Below are 22,140 nucleotides of genomic sequence, written 5' to 3'. Positions count from 1 at the left end.
TTAATATGTCGCTTATGGCCACAATCACTTACTGGCCCCTTCAACCATCTTTAACTCAAAATGTAATATATCTTTAAATTGGATGTCAAAGATTAAAACCATTTCTTATTGAATTGAATCACGCGGGATCTAATGGTACACTAAAAAATAGGGGTCCAACGACCATCTCAATTAGAAATTGTCGATCCACACTAAGCATGCAACGCCTCGCGGATTTTTCTTGAACTGCTGTTGGAGTGCAAAGCAGACGACCTGTCACGTAATATTAATGTCGTTAAGTGGTTTTTGGAGCAGTTATCAGCAAAAATGTACGTATTCATAAATTTGTCGGAGTTTTAAATACGACTGGTCCATGTTTCCAATGCTGCTAAATCATGCACAACTGTTAAAATTGCACTCCAATAGCGCCATTTTTCCGAGGGACACGAGCGCCGCCATCGGTAGTGTGGATCGCCAATAAAGAGTTGAAGACGACAAAAGTTACAGAATCTTGAAATTTTTCAGGCGCATTCTTCACTTGTCGTTTGTCATATATAGCGCAACCTATATCATATCGTCAATGAAAGTGACAGCTGTCCTTTTTAAGGTTATATATGGTAATCTCTGATCTAATCTGCCAATACTACGTTCAACGTTAGCAAACGTTGTCTTTTCGCAATGTACTATAGAATCATGGGAAAAACTCGGAATGAAATAAGTTCTATACAATGAACTCAACTTAACTATTATTCACGATTAAAAAATTAAGATAGTGTTTGTTTATTAACATTCTGCTATATATGAATGACTGAGATAATTCCTTTAAAAAATATATGGAAAGACTGTCATCTGACTAATACGACGCGCCCGTACATCCTCAAATAGAAACTAATCAATTGACAATCGTCCGGGAATTCAATTTTCAAAAATATATAAAAAGTTTCCTCACTGTTTTTTCCTCTACAACTGAATTGAGTAAGCGATGATAACATTTCATTATTGATGGAACTTCCTTGTTCGTTTACTCTGGAGTTTGTTTTATTCTCCAGTGCCCTCGTGCCTTTGACAATTGTTGAAATTCCTCGAATAATTCGCTGTTATTTTTAACCCTTTTACCTAATCAAATACCATGCATGCTTCTCGTCTTAAATTCATAATATATTGTTATGTAACTTTCAATAAAAAGTCGTCATGGACGACACAGTTCAACGATCGGCAGATCAAAACTCTTGCCTTTCTTTTTGCTTATGCTCATCCGTTGTCTTTGTGATTATTGATTTTCTCTTTCAATTATTATCGTTATTATGATTCTTATTATTATTCCTATTATTATCATCATCTTCATCAACATCATTCGTAGATCAATCATGATTGAAAGTACTCGGTTGTTATTGAAAAATTCTATCGTCCCGATCACAAATAAATACATTTAATTCACACAAAAGTATTCAATACTCAATCGCAAATAATTATGCTCCCAATCGATATTTGGATATCAAGTTGTTTAACATAAAAAAAAAAAAAAAAAAAAATAAAGTTTCTCGCTAACTTACAGCGTCACAGCAAATCCTTGGATGTTTTGCAGAGTTCGCAACATCAAAGAATAAACTTATGATGGAGCCGATGCTCTTTGAGACAGGGCATCGAGCAAAAACGATTTGAATTGTATTCAAACGGTACCAGACCAGTTATATCAGCACCACACTGAAAACAACGCAACACAATCACTCCGCCCTGCTGTTGCAATCGTTGTTCCGCTGCCAGAGCCCGCTGAAAACAACAAAATACTTATGTTTTTTCAAAGTGCACAGTATGTTGAAGATGTTAAGAATGGTATAAACAAGCGAAATTTACCTTTTCCCGATCACTCAGACTGAGAAATCTCTGTCGAGATTCTTCCTCCTTGCGCTTCACTTCGAACTCTTTTTTCTTGATTTTTTCGCGACCACGTTTTGCCCTCTTCTGTTGTTTCTTCTTTTCCATCTCCTCCTGCTCCATTTCCAGCGTCAGTGGCCCTGGTATTTGAGATTTGTTGTAGTTGTATTTATCCGGATTTTCACCCATGAAACGTCGGAATGATATTCTAGTCTCTTTGTCCGTTGTTGCAGCATAAGGGGTCTGCAGTTTTTTGTTCTTCTTGCATGGATCAGAACCGTACTCGAGGAGGGACCTAAATAGAAGTACAAAAAATGCAGCGTTTCTGGTATATGCAATTGACACTGTTGTCTCTATCACTATCGTTTTTCGTGCGACTTCGTTGATTTTACAAATTTGTTTTTTCCGTTTGAAAAAACTTATCAGTATTTTCTTCTTATTAATTATATTTTCTTCAAAATAAAGTACTCCTTTGGATTATCAGTTAGATAAAAAGCCAATATCTAACGAATTAACTTTTTTTCGTAAATTCCCATTTACCAAACGCATTTCAAGTGTCCGCCGATAGCAGCCAGGTGCAACATGGTATTTCCCTCCTCATTTGGTTCATTGAGAACTTTTGTTAAAGCATCGGCTCGCAAAATAGCGGGCTTGTCCGTTTGATTTTCGTGCATTTCATCCATTTCATCTTTGAGTTTTTCACACCTTTTGACCTCTGCCAACAGCGTATTCCAGAGTTTTCCGAGAGATTCGTTGTCCCCTGATTTACTTGCGTCCCACAATTGCAATTTAGTGCTTGTTAAAATTTCGTTGATTGGCAATTCTCCTGAAAAGTTATTTATCGTCGGCCTTATTATTTACGAATTTACCGCCTGCTACTTAAGGCAATTTATTAATCGTACGGTCGGTAAAAGTGGAAATTCTGTTACACGTACGTTTTATCCGGAAAGCCTTGATGTATTAAAGATAATATGAGGCACACGCTATTCTTCTTTCAACGGAGAAGAATGCGTAACTTTTTATTTTTTTATTGAAATATGAAGGATCTCCGAGTAAAACGTGTATCTGTTAGTCAGTTATATGTCTTGCACACAAGCAAATAATTCATCACCTTAAGGATCGGTCAGTATTTCGTAATTGCGAGTACGAGAGGAATAACTACAAATTTCGAAAGTCAAGTTCTTCGACACGGTGCGAGTCCTTTTCGCGCTTTGAAACATTTCGACTCACCTTCGACACGTTCTTTTTTAACTTTTCGCTTCTGTCGTTTGATATTTCGAATTTTCACGTGTCTCGGAACAGTATTTTGGAATGCGAGTAAATGATCGTTCAAATCGACTTCACAGTCTTGAGTGATTAATGGAAAATCGATTGCCACATTCTCCGTATAGTCGAGTTCCGATCCCGACGAGTACTGAGCTAATTTAGCCACAATATCTAGAACCGAACAAAAATAAAGTTGTCAAAAATTGGAAAAAATTCCGGAATTCAGCCATTTTGCATGAAATAAAAATTTGAAAAATTCAAAGACGGCTCCAAGTTTTCGGAATTTGCGTTGAAATTACCGGGCAGTGGACGACGCGGACTCTTCCGTGGTTTGGCTCGATCTATATGAGCACGAGGACTTCGATGTTGACGTTCTCCAGTGCCTACTTGAGTGGAGTTACCCCGAGAATTTTTTCCAGACTCTTGTGATGAATTACTCGCGTCAACTACTGTCGGATCCTCGCAATTTTTAGAGAGACTCTCCATTTCTGGTATTTCAACAAGCAGATCGACTTTTGGAATTCTTTTCCGAATTGGCTGACGAGGTGAGATTGGAAAAGAATCAGTAAAATCAGCTGCAGAACCTGCCAAAAATGAAATCAATTTATAACGATGAAATAAAAGACACGCTAGAGCTTATATGTTTAATGTAGAAGTGGGCTGTGAAGTGCCACACTTCGCTTTTCCAAGCTGAACGGTTTGCAATTAGAGCTTGGGCCCACTCGATTCGGGAAAAGGGTTATAGGGGCAATTCACATGTGGAAAATATTTTTGAGCTATTATTGCTGATCGTCAGGGACAATATGGTCGAGTTGTAATAGGTGCCGGATCACAGCAGTATCAAAAGAACCGAAAGGGGAAATAAAAAACTAGCAAAAAGCGGAACCCTCGAGAGGGAGATGGCCAGAAAGGAGCCAGGTAGGCGTCACACTGGCTGTTATGAAAAGGGAGGCAAACAGACGGGCTGAGAAGAGATTTTTGGGTAACTCTCACAAACCTCGATAGGAACCTGAGCTGAGATTGATCATAGGACTAGTGACGGGGCACTGGTTTACTCATATTGAAGTGCAGGGGATTAAAGGACGTCAGAGGTACTCAGGTTCTCCGTGTTCTCGATGAATGCGAGCCTGAGCGTCCGGTAAAAATTGAAATCAATTCATCTAGTACGTCAGATTCATACGCAATAATATCTCGAAGATGGTTAAGTAGCGAGTTTTTTCAACACTCCGTTCTTAGTTGTGAAAAAGATCTGATCTGTTGAGTATTTTGCGGCAATTGGATTCGTGTTCAGCTCGGAAAAATTTGTTCAATACACCTAGATACATCCCAGGCATTAATTTCATGCCCTTTAGTGTAATTCATGTCTTTGAGTAATTAAATAACGATTTGGTAATACAAAAATTACCGTAAATTTCAATGGTGCTGAGAACGTCGTAAGCTCGTTTTACTTCGCTAAAAGTGGCTCGTCTTGTTGGAAATGGCAGTGGTCTTAGTCGTACGTCATTTTTATCGAACAGAGAATTTTTACCACCGAAAAGTATGGAACGATTGTGAGGTCCAACCGCACGATAGAGTATCAACGACGAATTAGCGATGTGCGAAGTCCAAGAGCCGAGGATTGTTTGAATGTGCTATAATATAAAAAATAGTGTATGAGAAATATTGCTTCAATCAGATCATGCGCAAAAAAAGACTCTTCAATTAATAGTCAAAACATTTAAAATTTTTTTTAAAAAAAACCGATATTGCGATGTTTATTGGACTGACCAGTATCAATAAGAACAATAATTGAACGGAACAATAACCAGAATAGATGAAAACAAAAGTGGCAGAATATGAAAGTCAAACAGATTAATAAAACCTGAGTGAAAGCAGCTTCATTGTAGCGTCGTAAGCTAGCTCCTGCACTTTTTGGATGAGACCCCATTGTTCTTTGGTCTCGCGAACTTTGCGACGAACCTTGTTTCGCTCGAACAGTGTAGGAATGAATAGTTTTGTGCACCAGAGCTTCGCCGTCTGTGAATAAGTCGCCAATTATTAAAGACGAACCTCCGCATGTTTGAAACATTTAAAAAAATATATATATATCCCAGCACAGAATAGGCACAAACGGACCTTGAAAAACAGCAGCTGCAAAATGTCCACCGCCCACCATAATAACGGTCCATGTTGTTTTAATGCCGCTTTCAATAGCTTGGGCGATCATTTCATTGTCAATTTCGGGGATTGCCTAAAATATTCATTCATCTAAGAACAATACTTTTTTTCCCTTCATTCTTCCTTCTATTTTTCCTCATCGATTCAATACCTTCTTGTTGTGGAGTAAACACCTGTAAATGCTGAATATGTCGCCGTCATCGTTTTCAAAAAATACTTTTGAATGACGACTGGCAATAGCAAGCAAGGCTTCCATCTTTTTTTTTTTTAATGCTTCTTCGTCCATTTCCGTATCTGAGCCATCCGATATTGAGCTGCTTTGCTTCAATATTTTCTTATCACTTTTTTTAGTCTTGCCAGAGGGTGTCCCAGTTTTCACATCAGAGTCTGTTCCTTTTGTTGTTCCACTCGGAGAACTTCCATTTTCCGAAGTTGCTGTTTCTTCTTCGTTCTCTGATTCCATTTCACTCCCCGACAAACTTGAGACATCATCTGTTGAATGGTACAATTCAGTCCAGCAAGATTTTTACTCATGCCAATGCGATATTCATTATTATGTGATATTTACCTACTCTGTATTATTAATTTTTTTTCGGTTTAACAATTCCAGTTTTAAGGATAACAATTTTTTTTCATATTTTGGCAACCGTCAACTATAGATTACTAATCGCTGTACTGAGAGAGGTTGGGTACTGAGACAATTAGGAATGGGAAAAAAAAATGCTCGTTAAACTTGAAGGAACCGAACAGGTTTTATGTGGTTAAAAATGTTAACAATTCATTAATGGACTAATCTAATCATGATAATAGAGTACAAAGCTCTATGTATAAAGGATTCAATGAGACTACCTCGAGATATATTTTATTTAAATGATAAACTGTAGCAAAGACAATGTTATTTCTGATACTCCAAATTCAATTCTACAAGTTTGTGGCTATTCGATTATAAATTAGATATGACTTTGCCTTGCTCTATGAATTTACAAATTCTTTCAAAATAGTGAGCGAGTATTGTCAAAATACAGCCTGAGTAATTTGGAAGATCACAGACATCGAGTTGACAGTCAGCATTACAACTATTCTGCAGTAAATGATGCTGAAGTTTGCAACATTGAGGTCCAACGAAATGAAGAAAAAAACATTTGTTATTCACCAATTTTTGATTCTACAGAGTATCGGTGCAGATTGAAAAACTACGAATTACATGCAAATTCGGCAGGGAACGAAATTGGAGAATTATTGGAATTATTGGAGGCTTTTATAGATCATTTCGTTGGACTCCAACGTTACAAACTTCAGCGTCATCTGCAGTAAGACAATTATGCTGTGTATTATAGGGGTCGCATAGTTGATAATATTAAATTATATAATAAACAATGAATATAATTACCATCTTCAGCTAAAAGACTAAAACCATCTTCCGTGACAGACTTGAGACCAAGAAGTCGTCGTTTGAGATTATAACGATGCCAATCCAATTTATAATGGAGTCTTTGCTGTGATTTATTTTCAAAAATAATATTGCAAAAAGAACAACATAAAGAATCCGATACTACCAAATCCTCGAGTTGACTCAATACAGCCTCGGCATCTGGCACTGGACAGATTTAAATCGCGTCATTTATAACCTCGAAATTTTGTGTTTTTGTACTGTGTTGAGTAGTTTCGATGGATATAATATATATGAGCACGGTTGTTTTTGTAGAGGATATTAAAATTATAAACTCCAACAAATTACTTACCCGATGATGATTTCGATTGCATGCATTGCGCAACTTTTATCCCTTTTGTGATTCTATCAAAATCTCTTTGGTTGTATATTTTAAACATTTGATGATCCATTGCAGACGATTCTTTACGAGCACCGATTGTCTTTTTCAACTTTATTGTTATTTTTTCTTGCAAAATATTATAATATAATTACGTAGAAAATTATAATTATTTATGTCCGAGGGCTATCCGAAAGAAATAACTAAAATAATATACAACTGCTGAGCGGAACGATAGCAATCCGATACTTCGTTCGTAAGATAAATACTGGCAACTGGCAGCGAGCGAAAGAATCGCAAAGTAGAAGGGGAAAAATGGATATCTCCGAATTGCGTCATCTCATACAACCTGTATGCTGATACTCAGAAAAGGTCTGTTTGCTTACACAATTTGTGAAATTCATTTTAAAATACTGTGCAACGAAAAATGTTTCAATAATCTGTTAATAGTTACTACTTTTCTTTTTTTTCTTGTTTTTCTCTCGCGGTGAACGGTACAGCGAGACGGAATGGTGACGGCTTTAGAGAGGGTAATGAAGAACCAGGAGGCAGAATAAATTATGAGAAACCAAGGTAATTGTGTTTTATTTTCAGGAGGCGATAGGCGCCAAATAAATGATGAATAATGTGAGAAACAGGCGTGCTCCGAAGAGACACTCGTAAAGCTGTGGCGTAACTCCCGAAACCTCTCACACAGCTCATTCGCACACACAGGCGTACTCACACAGACGCAATCACTGGGCACTAGTAGTGACCTAGGCCACACACACAGATTAACACGCAGCGTAACTATACGATGGTCTGCACGGTCTGCACCGAGTATGCACGCGACTTTTTATCCCGGGTGCATACACACGATGTAGAAGCTCCCGCGTCCGGTTACTTCCAGCCTCGTGCTCAGACTAACTTCTTCCGCCGGCGCCAGTATTCCAAGATGGCTCCTTCGGGAAGCCTCTATACCCGCGTGATTTTTTTATTTTTTTTTTATTGAGAATGTACAACAACGTACATAGAGGTAGAAAAAAAAAGTAGAACAGCTTTAGGACGTCTGTCCCATCTATAGCTGAGAGTACGTAACTTTGGTTTGCGCGGGCTCTCGTGTATAGACGCGCGTCTCCACATTTCATGGACGTCGGTCCTTAAATTATGACTTACTACTAAAACTAAAAACTAAGCTATATATTGTATTAAACTTTATAATAAAACATAAGACAAAGTAACAGTTTTTTCACTGATGTGAAAGAAGTTAGCGAGGTTGATAAAAGCAACGTGATGATAAACTTATATAGTATGTCTTTCAGTTATACTGAAATGTTAATTTTCGACAGGAACTTATTTCCAATACATTGCAATGAACTTGGCTCCAAAGTGTGTAGAAGGGATTCGGACGTTACACGGCAAAAAACCAGATTTTTTCTGCCATATTTCTAGCATTTCTGGTCTTTCTTGATTGTAGAGAGGGCATTCCCAAAAAACGTGATTCGGAGTTTCATCGGCTTCGCCGCAGTCACACCTTGCTGAGGGAACAATATTGAAACGGTTAAGACTGGATCTCAAAGACGTATGATTAGATCTCAAGCGGTTCACTGAAACAATGACTTTTCTACTAAGGTTACTACTATGAAACCAGGGGCGGCGACCACGATAATAAAAGTTATTAAAGTAGAAACCTCCTTTCTCCCTACTACTTTCTAAGCACCATTCGTGAAATCTGAATTCCACTTTGGATTTCCATAAACTTGTGAAATCTGCTATCGACTGTCCGAGCTTGCAGGCCTCTTTAGCTGCCTGTCTGCTAGTTCATTACCCGTAATCTCCACATGAGCGGGAGTCCAGAAAAGTTCGACTGATTTACCGTCATTTTGGAGTCCTTTTAAAAGATTCTTCAAATGCATGACTAAATAGGACTTGCATCCTAGATTCGGTGAAGAGGAAATTGCTTGCAAAACACTTTTCGAGTCTGAGAAAATAGTAAAGCTTGAGCCCTCCAGTCGCGAGATCCACCTCAGAGTCTCGGCAATAGCCATTGCCTCCGCGGTGGAAATCGACGCAAAACCAGCAGCTCTGAAACCTCGAGTTATCCCTTCAAACGGTTTCACTGATGAAAAGCCGACGAACTCGCTACTGGGTGTTTTCGATCCATCTGTATGAATATCCTGTCCTTCCTCAAATGAAACCACTGGTTGAAAAAATATTAGATCATATGAATACTGGTAGTAGAGAGGTTTATTTGAAGTTTCCAAAAGATGAGCATATTGCTCGAATTCTCGGAAACATTCAACCATTGGGATGTTTCCATCACGGTTGATCATTACTGGGTTATCTTCAATTTGAACTATCTCTTCCAAAGCGGAGAGTAGTCTATGCTCGCGATTATTAGCAAAAGTTTTAGATAAGAAGTTTTCGAATTGTACTGTAATTCAGGTATTTTTTATCTAATGCTTTGGGCATTCCATTGAACGATACTAAGTTTGTGTTCCTCTGTCCGTCCATTTTTGGGATGAGTGTGAAGGTTGATCATCTTCTTTAACCTCTCTAGTAAGAGAATGGCGTTGTTATCATCTGCGAGTACTTGGGAAATGGTGATTAATCCCTCCATGATTTCTTTGGGTAGTTTCCTGAACCCTTCTCCAACTATATTGGCGAAAAGTTCTTGTCGAAAATCTTGTTTCCGCGTATCATACCGACCCCTTGATGTCGAGGCCTGATTTGAGGTGCTTGCTTTGTCATTCCTCTCAATAGCGGTGGAAAGTTTGTCGCCGTTTTGATGGGGACGTTAGGGCGTTGAATAGTCCCTTCTTTAGTTTTTTTCGCGAGCAGATATGGTAAGTTGTCGTAAGCCATAATCCGGTTTATTTCTTTTTGTTTGCAAAATGTTGGACACGTTTTATCTAAATTGCTGTGGTTTTCACTACAGTTTATGCATTTAGCATCAAGTTCACACATTTCTGGCCCTCTTGAGTGTGATAGGGACCTCCACATTTCAAGCAAAGTTGCGGCCTTGAGCAGTACTTCTTCGGGTGTCGTAATTTTCCGCAGTTATAGCAGATTGTGACAGATTCAATATACGGAATGACCCTTACTCGAGTTCTCCAGATAAAAATGTCCTCGGGCAAATTCTTGCCTCTGATTTCGACATAAACTGATTGTGCCCGTGTCCCATCTTGCCACACGGGACGACCGTCAACGATCGTTCGTTTAGGCAGGCGACGAAGGCTTATAACCTCTATTCCTTTGTTGTCTTCTTCAATCGCCTCCTTGAGTTCGTCGATTGTTATGTCGAGAGGAATATCAAAAATCTTGCTCTTCCGAGAGAGAGCATATTGTGAGACGAAAGTTTTCAGTCCCATTTCTGTTAAAAACTGATTCGAAATAGATCGATTTGCTTCGTTTCGAGAGGTGAATGTGAGAAATCCACTCGTTTTTACCGTACGTGTCAAGCATGTCGTATTTGATATTTGATTTTCTCAACTTCTCTGATATTTTAAGAATGGGGAGAGCAGGATCATCTTTATTTTTTGAAAGAAACTTGACATGAATCACATACGGGCCTTTATCTTGGTGCTGATATAAACGGACGTTTTGCATACCCTCTGGTGTTTCTTTGTTACCTGTTGCATTTTGAGAACGATTTACCTCAGACGTGTCTTCTTTGTCTTCAAAAATTCCGAATGGATCGTCATTATTTTTCACGACCTGACCGTCCGGTCCTTTCCTTTTTTTGAATTTTCTTGATTTTTGGTTTTGTTCTTACTTTTAGTTATTTTGGGTTTCCCGATTAACGGTAAGGAAACCTCCGATGTTTGTGATTCATTCGTTCCTTCTTCTTCGTCAGAGTTTAGTCTCTTCTTATATGTATTCTTTTCTAGCCATTCCTTATAGCCAATCCCATTTTGGGTCTGATCATTTTCCTTCAAATGTTGTGTGGCGAACTCATCGAAATCAGATTCCTTCGTTCTGCTTGGGCCGGGTAGCGTCCCGTCCAAGGGTGAGGGGTTATGTGCAGCCGTGCAGCAAAAATTCTATTTCTCTTCTGTGTCGCAAAACTATTTCTTTAATTGAAATCCACCAGTCATCAGCGTCACTATCCTCTTTATTTAAACTTTATTATAGAAGAGATCTTTGAAAAAAAGGCGAAAAACTGAAAAAGAAACGGCAACGAAAAGCAAAAAAACGTGCGGTCCTCGACGTGATTCGATCCAATCTTCTACCCGCGTGTTTCTTTATTCTCCATGCTTTCGTTCTTGGCATAGTGGCGCCATCTTTTCGTACCACCCATCACGCAACCCAATTACTCCGATTCACACTCACTCTAACAAATCCGTCTGTTTTTTATTGATTTACTAATGCGGAAGAAATTTCTGGTTATTCTTTTATCGTCATCAAATATATATTTTCGGATTGGCTTATTTATTTACACGATTGGCAGATGTTTCAATAATAATAATCATATAATACATTCTTCAGTATTCAGTATGATTGATTAGCTTTATTCACTTTTTGACATTGTACACGATGCGTTCAGCTTGAACGCTTTCGAGCTGCTCACACCGCGCGCTACTGCACCACTGCACTATATATGAAATCAGTATTACTGTACCTCGTATATTTTTGAGCAGCTTTAAGCGCTAAAAGTGTCCAAGTTATGAACGCATCCATAAAAATAGAGTATATTGTTTTTGCTATGTTGTCATTCAAACTTGTTGGTAACGAATAAAAAAAAACTTAACGCAAAGATAAATTTCAAATTCATTGCTGAAGTAAGTTAATTCTTTCTTAAGTGAACAAAAAAATGAAATGGAACTGAAAATATTACATGGAATAGTGAAAAAAACAAGAACCTTCGTAGTAAAAGCCAAGATTTATAGTTTCATTAAGCTGAAAAGTCGCTTTTTATAAGTGATGAAACTTTGAGTTTTACCAAAACTCAAATGATCCTCAAACTCACATTCCCGTAGAACGAAGTTTCTCATACAAAAAGAAATGAGACTGTATAGTTAAATGATGAACGAATGTAGCACTTTCAGATTATATTGTTATATACATATACATGTTGTAATAAGCATTTTTCAATAGACAAAATCCGGATAATCACGCTTAACTGGTTGATTATTTGTTGTTGTCACCGTTGAAAAAAATCATTTCTAGAAATAATTGAATTCGGCCGCTTCTTCTGCATGGCAACGAAGAATAGTGAAAAATATATGGAGCAAAAACAAAAACAAATGACAACAAAAATAAGATAGCATGACGATAATTCTGCTTGAAAATAGTTTGGAAGAATATGCGATATTATTTTGAACTAGCAGACGGTGAATCAGTCTTGAATAAATAATTATAAATTATTACATATAAATATAAATACACTGGTTGTATCAAAGCTTTTTTATCAAAGTTTATAAAATGTATTCGTATTTCCGTACTTATCTAGCCATTGTTTGCTTTTCTTTATACGAATGGAGAAAAAAAAAGAAAAAAAAACGAAAAATCAATAAGAATATGCTCTTTTTCGCTCTTGCTCACATCAGAACTATCTTCTGGTTATAATCTTAATTTTAAATTGAACAATTTCAGTAATTTTTTCAATTTTGTACACTTTGAATGAAAACAATGCACCAATCCGTTTAACGCAACAGACAAATACTTAGTTATCCTGTTAAGAATACCCACGTTGCAAAAAATTGTTAACTACTCTCGTTCTATGCTATTGATTCTCATAGATAGAGTACGATGAAATTGTATTCTCAAAACGGAAGAATTTTTTGATGAAAACTGATTTTTCAGGACAACAAAAAAAAATCATAAATATACATTTTATCCAGATGTTTTCATGGATGAAAACGCCATGAGAATAATCACGCTCTACTCAATGTACAATCAGTTCCTGCTGAATACATTGACGTTGTTGACGTTCAAAAACGCAGTAACACTTCAAATAAATAATAATAAATAATAATACGATAATTTTTAAATAGTAGTTTTTCGAAGATCCCACTTAATCCTCTTCAAAGTTTCACGACGTGCCTCCAAGTTATCCGTGGGGCTACAGACACATGTAGATGAATACTAAGATACCGTTGAATATTCCGATTAAATAGTTTATTTGTAGTCTCGAGCTCTCCACGAATCTGAAATGAATAAAGTACGTTTATTTAAAATTATTTTCACACTGTTTTTCCTTTTTTGTTTAAAATTGCAATGATAACGAACCAAAAACTTCTTGCCAATTTATTAGTCAGATGTAGAGCAAAAGTTTTTCACAGCAAGATTTCAAAAAATTATAAAAATAGATATAATCCATGTAATCGAAGAATAAGCCATCAAATTTATTCCTTAGTCTTTGACTAAACTTTGGTAAAATTTTCAAGTGGCAGGGAAATTTTGATATTTTTGGTTCGTCTATGATGCAATAACGTAATGGGATATAATATTTTATAGCAATGTATTAAACACTTGAGGATGCATTCGCACTATTTTAAGACTACCAAGCAATTATTCACACATAAGTAGAAAAAAATAAGACGGAACAAGTACGAAGCACATGCTGATGTGAAACTCACTACTTGTCTGTCCACGTCCTGCGGTGAAAAAAACTAAGAAAAAGAACATGAAATATGTCAAAGATTAGAAGTGTCAAAAGCATTGTGAGAGTTTTGCATATTGATAAAGAAGAGAGAACAATACATTTACATTGATGGAATGCAATAACAATCTTTTTTGTACTTGTTAAACAGCGTCACTTCTAACGATATACTCATCTTCCACAGATTTACCTTTTGGTACTGGAATCAATGTTGGAAAAACAGGTGAGCTACCTTAGATGGTAACAGAAAAATTTACTCTGTGCATTTGACGGTTCTAAACATTCACTTGCAAATTATAGAAAGGAAAATTCAATCGACAGAAACGAATTTTGGGCGAATTTCGGGACCAATCATATTTTTCATACTCTTGAAATGCAAAATTATAATGTTGCATAATGAACGAACTGATTGTTTTTGTGCTCCATGAATGCAAGTTTCTTAACAATGTTATAACAGCATTAGGTACCACGAGCCGGCTACTATTAACGATTACAAAGATACTTCCGGTTTCTATAGTACAGGTGAAATTTACCTTTTTTTTCTAGGACTGAAAGGTATGGGTGGATTAACTCCAGGAATATCGCTGTCCTTGTAAATGATGAACCAACTGAAAGCCACAATCCCAAGGCCGCTCAAGAGCGCTCTCAACAACCAACTGTATTTGTGCGTTATTCCAACGTAACCGCTTGCCATAGTATCCGCGTGTTCTTGACTTACGTTCATCAATCTTTTACTTGATGCCTTAGAATGTTGCTTATCGAAATTTGACAGTTTTTGAGAGTCTCCAAAAATGTTGTACATACTGGGAAATGCTGACAAAGCCTGCCCATTTTTTACCATATTCGAAACATGTTGCATACCCGAGCCTGAAGGGAAAGACAAAACCGCCAGAATCGTGGTCAGACGGAATGCCCAAAAACTGTTTTCTTTCCTAATTATTAAGAACTTTTTCAAGATTAAATAATTCTTTGTAATTAAGCCAAATGATTTCTTTAGATTTCTCAAAATTTTTTCTGATCATCGAATCGTTCCATTATTTTTTATTTATATTTCAGAATATGTAATATTCTCATTACGTTTATCCTCCAAGTTTTTCATCGCATACTCAAAGTGTTTTTATGGGAAATTCATGAGTGCATGTGCTGATTTACCATTTAAATAATTCTTTTTATTTAATTCTCCATTTCAAATTTCATCACAATATTTTTCAATAATAATGATCAATAGTCCAATGGTTACGAAAAGTTACGATTTAAATTTACATAAATAGGTCAAAGGAATAACATTCGTGAATTTAATCCCAGAAAAATCGATTGATACAGCTAAAGATATTAGTAAAAATACAACAATTACTGTTTTGCTTTTTAATGGAAAATTTACGTAAACAAAATCGAAATCGAATCATAGTTCTTTATTTTCCTTTTTCCTTATGTTGTGATGACACACGTATAACGCGTGTCAAGGTCGCGCGACCTTGATTAAACCGAGCCTGTCCTCATTTTAGTTATCATTGAAGCTTACACACGAAAGCAAAAAAAGAAAAAATAGAAAATATTGCTATGTGATTAAACAGAATTCGCCAGGTAGCCTTGAGGAAATTCGGTTACTATAGAACGGGTGAAAATACGAAAAAATGCATGAAAACACTGAAAAAATACGTATATACATTGTAAACAAAAGGAGCAATTTAGATGAGTTGGGCAAAAATAACAAGAAATGGGTGTTATTAAACAAGGAGAAAAAGGACGAGAAACCAGAATAAAAAATTTCAAACTCCACAGTTACCATAATTGATGTAAAGTTTTCCAGCGACAATTGCGAGGGAAAGTACGACTAGAAAGACGGTAAAAGTCCACTCGTTGATCTGAAAATTCATCGAGATTTTCCGCAACTTCGTGTCACCGGTACTGATGACACCGTTTTTCTTTCCGTTTTTTAAATACTCGGTGAATGTTTTCTCAACCATTATGACAATTTTTTTAGCTGAAAGATCAAGAAAAATATTTTAAAAAAAATTGAAAGAGAAATTTTGGGTTATTTATTATTTATACTATGACGGAATTCTCACTTTTAGAGGCGTTCGTACAAAAAAAAATAACACACTGGTCGATGCCTGGAAGGCAAGGAACACACACTTATTTGCTATTTGCTATTAAACGCGTTAAACTTAAGCTTTACAGTCAGAGACGCCTGAAACGACGCAACGCACACCTCAGCGTCCAATTCCCAAAATAAAAGTGCGATACACGGGGACAAGAGACAAACAAACCATGGTCTTATATACAAACTCCGGTACACGATCCCTCTCACTCATACACAGGCAGGACTTACGTTAAGAGCGTCAAGAGATGACACCAACGCAGGACCGTAGCACAGTTTTAAAAGACCCCGTTTTACGATTTTTTGATTTTTCCGAAATTATTTGCCGCCATTGGAAAAATTATCACTGTGTGAAAGGACATTTATCAATTAAGAAGGAATTTGTACAATTTTTATCATTTCAAGTTCGTATCTTGCCGTTCACATATATTTTTTTGAAAAATTGAACCAAATGCGATAAACATTCTGTGTTTATGTTTTTTATAGTATTGCTTAAATAATTCCCGGACGTTCGTTATGCAATATCAAAATTCATCTTGAATTTATAGAATTCTTCCTGTATTTCTTAATTAAAGGCTTTCGTTATCAAAAAATTCAGTTTATATTTCGACACAACGACAACAACGAATTATAAACAATAATAGATCACGAGAATACCAATGATTTTTGTTTTTAACGAATAAGTAAAAATGCGTCTAACATATTTTAATACATAATATTTAATGTGTTTGAACATTGGAATTTAAAATATAATAATATTCTGGAGATATACTTTTATAATCGCAATTAAAATGCAAGACGTTCGAAAATGGTGGTTCCGGTGTCATAATAAAGCATGAAATACAAATATGCCGAAAATAACGTGAGCTTACGTAAAGTTCTTTCCTTTTGTTATTAGTATAGGCGGAAACGTCGAAAACAAAAATTCGAAAGAGCATTCGCGAAGGAACGTGAAAGAAAAAAATTTCGTGCAATTTTATTTTCGGTGTTGGGTCGCTGTGGTCGCTGTCGATATAGATCGTTGTTTTGTGTATTGCATGGGACGTGCAATTAATAAAGGTAAAAGAGTTTGTATAGAGTTAATAACGCAGTAATAATGATAATATTAATGAATAAAAAACGTACAAATTATGGAGGGAAAAATAAAATGACGTAACGGTATAGGAATGAAATATAAGCTTGGGAAAAAAGCTAATTAAAAAAAATCACCTCGAATTCACGAAGATGCGGAGGGTGGAAGGGCGATAAAAAAAAATATAGAGAATGCAAATAGGGCAAATAGTAAAACTTGCAAGAGATGGCGTTAGTTTGTATTTCGTATGGGGAAAAAAAGAATTGGTGCGCATGCTCTTTATGCGGCGTGGACCGTACGGTGGCGCGGGAATGTGATGGAGCGGCGAGTCGTTGAATCAGGAGGTTCGAAGATGGCCGCGTTTGGCGTGTTGCTGTTTGACGTGCGTGAAATATGATACTATTCTCGTTGTCCTGACGGCGTAGGGGTTAACGGTACGGCCCGGTATTCCCCGGTGTCGCAGGGTTAGCCGAAAATAGTGATTTTTCATACCCTCTTTTCTTTCCCTTCTCCCCCTGGCCGGTAAAAAATAAATAAATAGAAAACGTCCTTCTTGCGTTGTGTTTCGGGTTTACACAGTGGCCGGTGAATAGTGTGTTTGGTATTGGTGGTTGGTTGGGATTAAGGGCCGCGAAAAACTTCGAGGCCTCCCTCACCCTCCTCCTTACGCAAATTAACAAAAGTGGAGAGCCTCACGATGGCCCTGGTGACGGTGCAGCGTTCGCCGAGCGTTTCAAGCTCGCCTCAGAGTTCGGTAAGTTTTTCCTTCTCCCTCTCCCCACCTCCGCCCTTTGTAACTTGAGCGCAACAAAAAAAAACTATCGATCTACGTTCGCGATTATTAACGTCACGACGTCTTTTGTTTTTATCGCAGCGTCCGTCCCTCGCGAGGGATGCGTCCGTACTGTCAAAAATGTAAAGAAATAAAACAACAACAACAACAACACAAAGTATTTTACGCGCGATGACAAAGAATAGAAGCCACAAATTCTCTTATAAACACTTAGCTTTTCCTACTGGTCATTTTGTTTATTTGTCATTTTTACTCATTTTCTCTCATGATTATTTTCCTTTTTATTGTGTGGTTGGGTACTTTGTTTTCTTAAACAAACGCTCGAAAGATTAGTGTACATTGATCCCGCAAGAGTGAATCGAGTGAACTGTCTTTTGTACATCCTCCACTTGATCAGCATTTGTGTGATTCTGCTTTTTCTTATTTCATTCCAACATGCCTCATAGTCCCGCGTTTTCAATTGTTTTTTCGACATTCTTCTCGTTTCATCCACGACTCGAACAACGTTTTTCGGGTTGAACTTTTAGCAGGCGTTAATTAGCGGAAGTACAAAGAATAGTACAGACGATTTTTTGAGCCGGTTCAACGCAACCGTGAATACGGTTTTTTTTCGGTAGCCCTCGAGAGTGACAGCAAAATTAGCGGGAGAAACTTCCGGTTACGTTTACATTTCCGAATTAAATAATCCGTGTGAGAAAAAATCGATTTATACTTGTAAAACTCGAAAATCAATGAAAATAAAAAATGTGTGGATCACGAAGGAATATTACTAAATAAATGTCTGTTATTAACGTAAGTAAAAGCCACATTTTCGTCTCAGCAACTCAGAGAATTCGTCATTGCCTTTTTTTGCTTTGCCACGAGAGACCGTCCTATTAAATTAAATAATAAAAATATTTATAATTACTTTCTCACAATTTGAAAGGAAATTGTGGAAACGCAATTCTGTATAGTCTTGTACAATGAAGATTCGCATCAAAATAAAAGTTTAAATAATAATAATAATGAAGCACTTGGAAAAAAAAAATCGGAATTGAGTGAATTTATGATTGGAGATTCCAATAAAAGATGTAATTTCAACCCAATCATTATCCGTCGATATTCTTCGTTCTTGCCGAGAGCTCAGTGTGGTTTGCCAGTTTTTTCACAGTTCTGGATCTCGGTCGGATGATTCGAAGTTTTCGTTAGTTACTACGTGCGATGTCGATGACGATGCAATCGCCTTTCCAACGTCGCAATTCCAAAAGTTTCATTTCTCACGCGTTTTTGGCACTCGTACAAGAGAAATATTCTTCGTTCGACAAGAAGCCCACTGTTTCGTACGAATTTCGATTCGAACAAACGTCAAAATTTTGTTGACTTAGAAGACTTGAGCTGAACAAAAAAAAGTGTTGTTACAGATGTGAGATTTGAGAAAAAATAAATAATAGTAATTATAAAAATGAGTTGACATTGACAACGAAACGACAAATTTAATTAAACTTAAATAGAAGACAATATAGTGACGTGGATCTCCTTTGATTATGAATTGACTGCTTTACACTGCATTGGCAAATTTTCATCGCTTGATCGAACGGAATCTGGGAGGTGAATTATTATTACAGCGACTTTTTTTCGACCTATGAAGATATTCCATGATATTACTTTATGCTGGACGAAAATTTTCAAAAGAAGAATCGCTCCTTGTGAAGTAACTCAAATTCATCACGTTCAATTTCGATTTTTCGTGTACGAGTTCATCGTATCGATGTAATCACACAGTTTTATTTCATTTTCTTTGTTGCAAATTAATTACAGCGGGAATCGGCTAGGAATGCATTCAATTTCATTACCATGCTCGTTTATCTCGAAGGAAACATATTGTTTGCTCTTCTCTAAATTTAATTAATACATAAATTATTAATAGGTAAAATGCCCAGTAGTCGAGACTCATTGATAACGCTGAGCAACGTTGGAGTCCAACGAAATTATGTAAAAAAAAATCTCTAATAATTCTAGTCCCTGCCGAATTTGGAATTCGTCATTTTTCAACCTACAGCACTGATTCGTGAAATAAATAATTGGTGAATTATAAATTTTGTCTTCCTTCATTTCGTTGGACTTTAACGTTGCAACCTTCAGCGTCGTATTACTGTGGGATCAGCTTTGGAAAGGACATTCAATTGTTGAAAGAGTCTATTTTATAATAAAAATAAATATATTTCAAATCAAGCACACAATTGCGCGGGACGCACATTTCTGTTGTCAATCGTTTTTGATCTCTCCCTCTCTCTCTCTCATATTGACCTCCATATCATGATCACCGATATATCTGCGATTGTTTAATTACTCATTGAAATTACTGATTTATCACGTTTCACGCACATTTTTTGAATCATTGTATACTACATTCTTTGTCTTGGAATAAAAATAAAAGATTCGAGGGTATTTAACCGTTGTATTTCGAAAATGTCTACTTTATCGACGCATGAAAAAAGTCGTTCTATTTTGCCGATTGCGTTCACATTGAGACGAGACACTGTGAACTGACCGTGAATGAGGGAGACTTTTAGTTTGCAGGGAAAATTAATTTCCCCGAATCCCTAACGAGTATCACTTTCCATCGATTTTCTTCCATTAATCTTCGGACGACCTGGATTTTAGAGTTAAAATCGCCCTTGTAAGGTGCCCAAATTAGTGTCTGGTATCACGTATCAACCATATATCGACTTTTCGATCATTTAGAGGTCAATGGTGGGACCTTCGTTGGATTTATTAGGCGAGAAGTCGAAATGAAAGGATGCGCACTTGTAAGCGAAATGAGGCCCAGTCTCATCTACGCGTTCTCAAGTAGTTTCTCGAGAATCTCCATTCCTTTTTGCATTTTCGCCAGTTATATACGCGGTTACTGATATTCTTTCCTTCTCAATCAATGATTAAACTAGTTATTATCGAGTGTTGAATAATTCAGTAAGATGAGGGTAATGTTACACTAAATAATTATGTTTTAGGGATTACAACCGTTGAAATCCGAAAAATAGACTAGTCCGAGGCAGACATACGGTCAATTATGACGCTGAAGTTTGCAACGTTGGAGTTCAACGAAAATAACATTTGTAATTCAACTTTTTTATTTCACGAATCGGGGGTGCAGACTGAAAAACTACGAATTGCGTAATTAAGCAGGTAAGAGAATTGGAGAATTACTGGAATTGTTGGAGAGTTTTTCCAGATCATTTCGTTGGACTTGAACGTTGCAAACTTCCGTGTCAACAGTCAATTTTAATAACCGAAAAACAAAGTATCTTTGTCCTAATTTTTTGATCGGGTATCCCACCGATCGTAAAACCACCGAGATTTGGGAATATTCATTTCACCTGTATGGTACTAAACAGAGTTAAAGTTAATAGAGAGGGAAAGAGAGAAAGCGAGGGAACGAGCGAGAATAAAGAGGAAAAGTGTATTTATGGTTGCGCGCGTGGTTTCAGTCGTGGTGGGGGGAATGGACGTATAGAAGAAGCGGCGAGCTTAAAAAGCTCCTTGTCGTGAGCACCGTTCGGCAAAAGCCCAACGTTATTTTGATAGTCAGTAGCCTCGCGAGTCTCGAACTGAACGCGACGCGTTGTTTGGTGAGACAATTTAATAAGAGCTCGTTCAAATACAGAGTGAAGTTGAAAGCAGGCTGACAAAAGTGTTGAAAATATAAATGTCGTTCAGTTTTATTTCAGTGTTTTGAAAGCGTAATGAGAATTTTTCGTACCGAAGGAGCGATGCTCTATGCTCTTCCACCCCCGATTTCGCCCTGTCCACCGTCGCCGTGGTCCAGTATCGTCAGATCCACGTGGCACAGTTCCCCATTCGTTAATTACATAAAAAACCATCAAAACTACTATAGCAATTATAAAAGCAATTATACCAGTAATCATAGCAATAAGAATAACAATAACGAAAATAATAATAATAAAAATAAGAATAACAATAATAGCCATGACAATGTTGGCAAACGGATATCTCGTCCACGAAAAGTTCGACGTTCCCATTCTCTTCAATTACGAGCCGGACGCTTCGTCACGAAAGTAAGAGCTCTTTTTCGATGTTTTTCCACTGCTATATTATAGCTGACACGTGTTTATTCGAAAAATTCTACCATTTCCTTGACGAACAATGGGCAGACCGACGAAATATAATAAATTGTCATTTTTTATCCCCTCTTCAATAATGCGGCTTTTTACGAATTTTCTCATTGGCCAGCACTATAAATAGTTATTCTCTGGAGGGAGGGCCATTGTCAAAAAAATGAAAAATAAGTTAAATTAAGAGGAATTATTATTTGTCTGCAGGATTCTGGGGCTGGAGCACCGGCGGACGATGACGAGGCAACGAGAACTTGTAAAAGGTGAGTGATGAATTTTGAGAACTCTTTCTTCAATACGGAAATGACGCAAATGATAAATCGTACATTGTTTGTCATTAAAAGTTCTTGTAATCGTTAGAAACGAGGATCCTTCGAGTCACATAAGTTAGCGGGCTTTGGTATAGTATTTGTTCACAATTCCATACACCCTT

General features: G+C 37.0%; 3 protein-coding genes and 1 long non-coding RNA gene across 12 annotated transcripts in view; 2 read left to right on the top strand and 2 right to left on the bottom strand.

Annotated features, from left to right (window-relative positions):
- Window positions 1–303: 303 nt before the first annotated feature.
- On the bottom strand, window positions 304–7,311 carry LOC122408972 (ankyrin repeat and zinc finger domain-containing protein 1-like). The gene is made up of 11 exons (XM_043416123.1): window positions 7,020–7,311; window positions 6,668–6,874; window positions 5,429–5,769; window positions 5,236–5,350; window positions 4,982–5,136; window positions 4,526–4,751; window positions 3,420–3,704; window positions 3,085–3,291; window positions 2,395–2,680; window positions 1,834–2,149; window positions 304–1,749 (listed from the first exon to the last, which is right to left on the bottom strand). The coding sequence occupies exons 1-11, from the start codon at window positions 7,117–7,119 to the stop codon at window positions 1,576–1,578; spliced, it is 2,412 nt and encodes an 803-aa protein (XP_043272058.1). The 5' UTR covers window positions 7,120–7,311; the 3' UTR covers window positions 304–1,575.
- On the top strand, window positions 7,311–8,300 carry LOC122408977 (uncharacterized). 3 transcript variants are annotated; one of them, XR_006260576.1, is made up of 3 exons: window positions 7,311–7,418; window positions 7,547–7,576; window positions 7,641–8,300. It is a non-coding gene; the product is annotated as an uncharacterized lncRNA (long non-coding RNA). The 3 variants fall into 3 exon arrangements; XR_006260577.1 differs by having other exon boundaries at window positions 7,322–7,576; XR_006260578.1 differs by having other exon boundaries at window positions 7,338–7,418; window positions 7,497–8,300.
- A 3,763-nt stretch (window positions 8,301–12,063) lies between these two features.
- On the bottom strand, window positions 12,064–17,067 carry LOC122408976 (uncharacterized). 4 transcript variants are annotated; one of them, XM_043416132.1, is made up of 5 exons: window positions 15,699–15,948; window positions 15,416–15,613; window positions 14,163–14,496; window positions 13,607–13,639; window positions 12,064–13,174 (listed from the first exon to the last, which is right to left on the bottom strand). In XM_043416132.1, coding segments are annotated over exons 2-5 (549 nt in total). In that variant the 5' UTR covers window positions 15,597–15,613; window positions 15,699–15,948; the 3' UTR covers window positions 12,064–13,173. The 4 variants fall into 4 exon arrangements, with proteins under 4 accessions (XP_043272067.1, XP_043272065.1, XP_043272066.1 ...); XM_043416130.1 differs by lacking the exons at window positions 13,607–13,639; window positions 15,699–15,948 and adding an exon at window positions 16,940–17,067; XM_043416131.1 differs by lacking the exons at window positions 13,607–13,639; window positions 15,699–15,948 and adding an exon at window positions 15,962–16,130.
- An 81-nt stretch (window positions 17,068–17,148) lies between these two features.
- The window catches only part of ssh (Protein phosphatase Slingshot), a 45,615-nt gene continuing 40,623 nt past the window's right edge, over window positions 17,149–22,140 (top strand). Inside the window, exons 1-2 of one of the 4 annotated variants that reach the window (XM_043416119.1) lie at window positions 17,149–17,556; window positions 21,915–21,970. In XM_043416119.1, the coding sequence (XP_043272054.1) occupies window positions 17,500–17,556; window positions 21,915–21,970 (113 nt within the window). In that variant the 5' untranslated portion in view covers window positions 17,149–17,499. Of the gene's footprint in view, window positions 17,557–18,334; window positions 18,388–18,982; window positions 19,183–21,146; window positions 21,651–21,914; window positions 21,971–22,140 lie in introns of those variants that run through there. The other 3 variants (XM_043416121.1, XM_043416122.1, XM_043416118.1) reach the window with 3 other exon arrangements.

The sequence above is a fragment of the Venturia canescens genome, chromosome 4, assembly GCF_019457755.1.
Source record: "Venturia canescens isolate UGA chromosome 4, ASM1945775v1, whole genome shotgun sequence".
Lineage (NCBI taxonomy): Eukaryota > Metazoa > Arthropoda > Insecta > Hymenoptera > Ichneumonidae > Venturia > Venturia canescens.
The sequence above is the reverse complement of the archived record's forward strand: the minus strand, read 5'-3'. Positions and strand labels throughout refer to the sequence as shown.